This window comes from Lepus europaeus, chromosome Y (assembly GCF_033115175.1).
Source record: "Lepus europaeus isolate LE1 chromosome Y, mLepTim1.pri, whole genome shotgun sequence".
NCBI lineage: Eukaryota > Metazoa > Chordata > Mammalia > Lagomorpha > Leporidae > Lepus > Lepus europaeus.
In genome coordinates, this window is record NC_084851.1 from 3,190,613 (window position 1) to 3,198,448 (window position 7,836).

Sequence of the window (7,836 nt, forward strand, 5' to 3'; positions counted from 1 at the left end):
CCAGCATCCCATATGGGCACTGGTTCTAGTCTTGGCTGCTCCTCTTCCAATCCAGCTTTCTGCTATGGCCTGGGAAAGCAGTAGAAGATGGCCCAAGTTCTTGGGCCCCTGCACCCACGTGGGAGACACTGAAGAAACTCCTGGCTCCTGGCTTCAGATTGGCACAGCTCTGACCATTGTGGCCATCTGGGGGAGTGAATCAGCAGATGGAAGACTTCTCTGTCATGTATTTCTGTTAGGCCATCACAAAACACACCAAACACCAGAGTAAGGGAAAGGGTTTATTGGGGAAAACTCAGCAGACCAGAGGGGAGGGGTGGAAGAAGGAAAAGAGAGAGAAGGAGAGTATAAGAGAGAAACAGAGAGGAGAGGAGCTAGCGAGGAAAGAAGAGAGAAGAGAGACGAGATGGGGAGAGGAGAGCAGACGAGAGGAGACAAGAGAGCCACGTGTTCAGGAACAGGTCCTTTTAAAACTTTGCCAGGGGGCGGGCAGGGAAGCAGGAGCAGCGAATCCCATTAGGATGGGGGTGGAGCTTGACAACAGAGGTTGGGCCACATGACCACCTGGCTTCCAGCAATGGCGACAGGGGCTAGGGCCTAGGATGGTGTCAGGATGTAGATTGCGCCATAGATAAAACTGTGCCGGTTTCCTAACACTCTCTCTCTCTGTCTCTACCTCTCTCTGTTAACTAACTCTGTCTTTCAAATAAATAAAATAAATCTTTAACTAAAAAAAAAAAAAAAAAAAAAAAAAAAACCTCAACAAAAAACACAAGGGTTTACATAAATAGTGATAGAATCACACTTAGACCAGTGAAGGAAAAATAAGTACTATATGGCTATGCTAATAGGAAGTTCAAGCTCAGACAAAACTGATGTTTTATGATAGAGATTATGCCATCACTAGTGGGGGACACTTATTATAAATGGTCAAAGGGAACTTTTAGGTCTGAGGAGATGATGGAAATATCTCATTCCCGAATAAGGATGGTAGTGGACTCAGGAAAATGAATGTGTCAAAGCTCGTCCAGTAACGATCTGTGCACAAGATCTCATGTAGATTATACTTAAAGTGGTTTAGCATAACGCAATGTGAGAAACAAAATGTCCTTAAATTCTACTGATTTAATGTTGATTTAAACAACCATCACAAGTGTGCTACCAAATTCACCAGAGATAAGTGTTGGTAAGAGGAAAGAGTTTATTTCAAGAAGCTGGCAATCTTGGGGAAAGAGTGGTCTCCTAAGTCAAAATGTGCTGTTTCCACCCAACAAGCCAGCAGCAAGTAGGGTTTTTTTTTTTTTTTTTTATTGTGGTATAAAAATTTCATGTATTTCGTGTGTACAGATTTAGGAACATCATGAAGCAAATGGCATTTTAAAGGGAAAGGGGGAAACTGGAGGGGAGGCTACAACAAAACAGTGAGTACATTCAATGGATGATTAGGCAGATTTTTAAAGCTGTGTTTCTGATGACCACTGGGAAACCCAGGACATCAGTCAGGAGGAAGATTCTTGAAGCTTATCATCAGTCAGGTGAGTCAAGTGGAAGGCTTCTTCTTAGTTGGGTGTGAGGTCTGCCATTCTAGTCATCCCCTCTCAATATAGGCTTTTGAAAGACTTATGCAAACAATACTATTCACAAGACTAGTCAGGGGCAACTCAGGAGACTAGTCATGGGCAATTCACAAAGTTAGTAGTTGGCTTTTGTTAGCTAAAATATGAAAAGAGAAAAGAAGATACTTTAATCGTGGTTTCAAGTGGATCTTCACATGTATGGAAAATTAATATATGATACAGTGAGATTTCAAGTCAGTAGGGCATTTACTGCCTGTTTTGATGATCAATGAATCTGTATTTACTTTAAAAAAATCCATGTTAGTTCCAGTAAAATATCTTCCAGTTGGAGCAGTTCCTTTCAGGTTGATAACTAATATTTAGTCAGCTTTTCACAAGTCTGACCTCTGTTACAAATGCTTTTATATTTTTCATTTTTTATTTAATGTTCATGCATTTTTTATCACTTTTATATCTAAAACATTCCAGAGAGATAGGTCTTTGTAGAAGTTGTAATTGAAAGGACACCCTGACATATAAAGTATTTCAAAGTCAGGCCTAGTAAGCAACAGAATCAAATCTCAGGAGTTTTTTTTTTTTTTTTTTTTTTTTGCAGAGCCCATGTTTTTATGCTCTCTCCATTCCTCTAAATATTTTTTGAAGACTCATTTATTTATTTTGAAATTCAGAATTAGAGAGAAAGAGAGACAGGAAGAGGGGGAGAAAGAGAGAGACACCCGCTATTTACTGGTTCACTCCCAGGATGGCTGCAATGGCTAGGGCTGGAGTTTGTTCCAGGTCTCTCATAGGGGTGGCAGGAGCCCAGACCTTGAGCCATCTTCCATTGCTTTTTCCAGGCCATTAGCAGGGAGCTGGAATGGAAGTGGGGTATCCAGTACATGAATCGATACCCACATGGGATGCCAGTATTGCAAGCAGCAGCTTTATCTACCTGATACACCACGATGCTAGCTTCACCTCTAAATATGTTTTTAAATGTATTCATTTTAAGATATGGAAGCCAAAAGCACATTCAGTACATTTACTCTAGATTTTCACTTAAACTCAGAGAGTACAAGGACACCACTTCCCAATATTTGTGACAAATAATATGCATGTACTCTACTTATATTGATTTCATATGAATATTCTCACACTGGGCAAGTATAAGAATGTAGGAAGGAGAGTTCAGCTTTCAGTTTCTAAAACTGCAAAGGGCCCAGTCATTTGTAAATCTGCAATACAAACAAATTCACCAAGTATTTAACAACACAGCAAAATGCTCTCTTCAGTAACACATGCTCTGAAATTTCAAAAGTACCCAATAGATTACTATGGAAACTCGGCAAGTACATAGCTCAAATTTCTGAACTGTGCTGCATTTTTTTGTGAGTAAAATTGCAGTTACCAGGAGTAAGAGGAGTTGTATATTGCTGAGGTGTTTGTTGGGTCAAAGAATACAAATCTTCAGAGAAGTTGGGGCCGTAAATGCAGATCTGTTGTTCAGCACAGAGAATATAGTTACTAACAAAGTATTCTGTACTTAAAAGTTGCTAAAATCACACATTCTAAAATGATCTCATCAGAGAAATACAGAAGCATGGAAGATGAAACATTTGTTAACCTGACTTAGTCATTCCAAAATGAATACATACACATCAACATAATTTTTGGAGACAATCCGAATCTCACCAGAATTATGATGTGTGAAAGAGCCTTACATTATATTGTATATTTTTATTTCCTTGATGTTTTGATCACTCAGTGACACTTTTGAGAGCATCAGAGAAGACTTTATCCAAGACTAAAACCTGAGGTGTAGGGGCCAAGGCAGTGGGGTCTTGCAGTGGGAGCATGAGCTTGGGTTCAAATGAATATAGCTGGAACAACTGGAAATGTATTTCCAAGGGGCTCTGTGGGGGCAGGGATATAAGAGTCAGTAGATTAAAGGATCATCCCTGAGAAGAAATATGGGAGGGGGGAGGTATAATGGATAGTCTAATTAAACTAGCCTGTGGAGATTCTTGCAAAAATGATCCAATATTAAATAGCGGATAGTGGAGAATGAGGAACATGACCAGATATCCAGGGTCCTTAGAAATTGGGATTTTGGAGAATTGATGGTATCTGTTGGCTTAGCAAGTTTTTCTGGAAAATTCAATTGTAAAAACATAGAAATATAAGCCTAGCAGAGGGTCCAGAAATCTTACTCTGTCCAAGCAGACAACCTTGGTCAGAAGTTTTAGAAAAGCAAAATTAACTTAGGGTGAAAGCCAAGATAGGTGTTGCTTCTGGCTGAGAAGAAAGAGCAATTTAAAGTATTACTAAGTAGTTTACATGATTGTTTAATAGGGAATGGGCAATTTGTACATTTTAGTAGGTATAAAGCTCAGGTTAAATAATATTTAATGTGGAACAAATTAGTCTGTGATACGAATATGTACTTTTTTTGAACCTTGAACTTGGCATCAAAAACACAGTTGTTCTAACCTACATTGTTTCATACTTCATTTTTCAGTCATTGGTTTTTAAGGTTTGAGATGTATGTATTGAACACTGGATTTGACGAATGCCAAGTGTTTCAACAGTTTGCTTTTATTTTGAAACGCAATGACTTCTTATGTAAGCTGCCAGTTTCTACTTCATCTTAAGCACAAATTTTAAGACATCTCTGATTTTTAGAACATTATTGAAAACTCATCAAGTTAAACTGCACTATGTGACCAGCCCCCAGCTCTTCCTACTTCTGTCCCCATAATCTAAGTAGTTTATATTCTTAAATTTTCTCTCTCTATCTTACTGTCCACAAACTTTAAAAGAAAATCACTCATGGAAACAAAAGGAAATCCCCACTGTTGAAGGAGGATGGGGAAACAACTCTCATGCAAGGAAAGGCATATGAGTTGGGGAGTTTACTTCATAAGGTAAAGATACAGTAGGTTCAAGGCAAACAACACAACACCTGAACTGAAAAGAAGGCAAAACTGGTTTTTCCACAGCAAGGTGCAAAACAAGAAAAACCACTGAGGATGTTTACATACCTATTGCATACCTAATCTTTTGAAATGGGTAGTTTACAGGGAGATGCACAAAGTAGCTGAAACACTGATCACCAACCTAGTCTACAAAGAATTGCTTTACACTCAACTTAGCTTTTAATCTGTTATTGTGCAGCATATTTTTGTGTGTTTCACATCACCGCCAGAGCTACAGTATTTAAAATAAAGATCAGCATGCCTTCTTGATCAAGTTGTAATGTATTAAACAATCATACCCATTGGTCGAGCTATTTATGAATGTTCTTATTTATGAATGTTCGTACCTTAAACGTCCTTACACACGAATGTGAAATTAGCACTGAGGCCTTCAATATTAAGAGTGTGGATATTAAAACACGAGACAGTCACGGCTGTAATTTATGGTAAAGGGGAATGTTCTCACAGGTGTGTGCAGCCAGTGTTACTCGATTTTCTTGCCAGTTTGTCCAGTTGCTGTGGCATTGCTGTTGCGGCAGCCAGCTGCCTGTGTTCACTGACTGTGAGCAGATTAGCTGGTCCTTCATTCCTGTGCAAGGACATAACCCATCGTCCATATGTACCTCGCTGCACAGCGTGGAAGAAGGTTGTGCAAGCAGCACACTGTCGCTCTTCTGTAGGATTTTAACCTTCCGGCGAGGTCTGTACTTGTAGTCCGGGTATTTCTCTTTGTGCACCGCCTGCAGTCTTTGCGCCTCCTGGAAGAATGGCCATTTTTCAGCTTCTGAAAGCATTTTCCACTGGTGTCCCAGCTGCTTGCTGATGTCTGAGTTTCGCATTTTGGGATTCTGCAGAGCCACCTGGCGTCTCTGATGTTGGGACCACACCATGAACGCGTTCATGGGTCGCTTGACCCGTTCCTGGCCGCTCACTTTATGCGTTCCTCCTGTGTTACACTGGTGGTTTGTGCTAACCAAGGCAAAGCTATTCGATTGCTGTTTGGCTGGTGTGTAAGCATCGCTGCACAGTGCTCCGAACATAAGGGCATACAATTTGAAAGCGTATAAGAGTTCAGGAACTTACTTAACTATTTAAAGCTTGCTTCTCATAGAGACTTGTTCTTCGGCTTGACTTTTGAAATGAAAAATTGATTTCTCCTCCCACAACCTTACGCCTGTTAGTCCCACCCCAAGCCACCTACCAGCACCCTATCAACCTGTCCATTCTCAAGTAAAATGTGTTTCAGTAACACTCTGTTATTCTAACAGCCTTGGAGCTCAAGTGACCTTTATCATTTGTTATTCATTTGCCTCAAAGCATGCTGCCACAGCAGAGAGATACAAATTGTTTATCTTTGCCAGTGTAGATGAAAGCTGCCTTTGAAAAAATCACAGTTTCTCTTTAAAATATATCTGTAACATAATTCTGTTGAGCACACACACACACACACACACTGAATACTGAATTTATAAAAAGCATTATGTTATATCTGATTATTCATAAATACTGGCAAATCATTGTGGATTCCATGCCTGGTTATCCACACAAAAACTTTAGCTTGGGAATATTAATATATGTAAATACATACATGTAGAGCACCTAATACTGTTATTTTTAAAAGCATTCCATTAAAAAAAGAGACATGACTGTGAAAGTAAAACAGTTCAGGTAAGACTTAACATACCTTACAGAGGAATTACTTTTTATGTTTTCGCTTACTAGAAAAGTGGTATGCTGTTGAATTCATTCTCTTTTTCACTGTCACATAACTAGTGCTTTGGGAAATAATATTTTGCAAATGTAAATTAAATATCCATCCATAGCTAAATATTAGGGACTTTAAGTTATTATCCTTTACATTTTAGTTCAGCAAACTTCAAGGTCAAAAGATGAAGGTTTATCAAATGAATTAAGGGAATACCTACCCCTACCCCCCAAAAAATTTTTAAATCAGATTGGGAACTATGTCATACATATCTTTATCAAAATGAAGCAGCCCCTCACCCCTCACAGACTGTTTAGGACTTAAAGGCACTTTTTTTAATGTGGGAATAACAACTGCAGAATGCATAGAACACACACTTTTATTATAAATACAAAGAAACCACAACAATGAGTAAGAATGATGCCAAATGGGTTAAAAAACTACAAATTTTAAAAGCATCCATATAACCAAATATGGTTTATCCAATGAAGATAATGATGGGTCAGTGCTAGCAATTCTGGGAATAACAATTATCTGCATTCAGTTGGAACAAAGGCATAACAATCTAATTTGTATCCTATTCGTCTAATAAAGTTTAGTGCTAGCACAAAAACAAACAGAAAATGCCATTATTTGATCCTATTTAAAATAAGTGCCTCATCGAGAATCCATTGAGGATCTGAGTTGGAAAATAAACTGACATACAAAAGCAGATTAAAGGTTAAAGCCCTGGTCTGCAGCTCCGGCATCCTGTATGAATACCAGTTCAAGGCCTGGCTACTCCACTTCCAAGCCAGCTCTCTGCCATGGCCTAGGAAAGCAGTGAAGGGTGACCCAAGTCCTTGGGCCCCTGCACCCATGTGGGAGACCTGAAAGAAGCTCCTGCAGGGCTCCTGGCTTTGGATTGGCTCAGCTCTGGCCATTGCAGCCATTTGGGGACTGAACCAGCAGAGGCAAGTTCTCTCCCTCTCTGCCTCTGCCTCTGCCTCTCTATAACTCTGCCTTTCAAATAAATCTTCATTAAAAAAGGCCACATTTCTAAAAAAAAGCCAAAAGAATGTCACAGGTACGTTTATCATTATGAGAAGAAAAATGGGATACTGGCTTGGAGCAAGAATAAAGAAAATGTAAATGAAAAGGGAAGGGTTCATTGCTTTTCAATCTGTATTTCCTAGGACCGTACATACAGTATATTATATGCACAAAATAATCCTTTAATCTTTTCACTAATGAAGTGGGTGGAAATAGCTCCAATATTTGAGAGGAAAAGGAAGGGCCCATCCATTTTTTTTAAAAAAAAGTTTTATCCTTTTTTGAAGTAACAATCCTTAATTGTAAAAATTCAAAATGAGGAGAGAAGTGAGATTTAATTTGCCTCCTCAGTATGCTATCAATAAAGAACCAATAGTTTTGATATTTTGACTCATTTAAATCTCACAATTCATGAGATTCACTGTAAGGGAAATGGTGCAGATGAGAGATGAGACAAGTCAGGAATTCACAGCCAAACTGAATTTATTCTAAGAAAATAAATAAATTTGCAAAGGTAGGTGACCAACTGCCCGTGTACACACAGACTGAACACATGGCAGAGGGCCCA

The 7,836-nt window shown here is 39.0% G+C and overlaps 1 protein-coding gene across 1 annotated transcript; it reads right to left on the minus strand.

Moving 5' to 3' along the window:
• Positions 1-4,959: 4,959 nt before the first annotated feature.
• LOC133753989 (sex-determining region Y protein-like) lies at positions 4,960-5,571 on the minus strand. The gene has a single exon (XM_062184628.1). It carries the CDS (start codon positions 5,569-5,571, stop codon positions 4,960-4,962), a length of 612 nt encoding a protein of 203 aa, XP_062040612.1.
• Between the last annotated feature and the right edge of the window lie 2,265 nt (positions 5,572-7,836).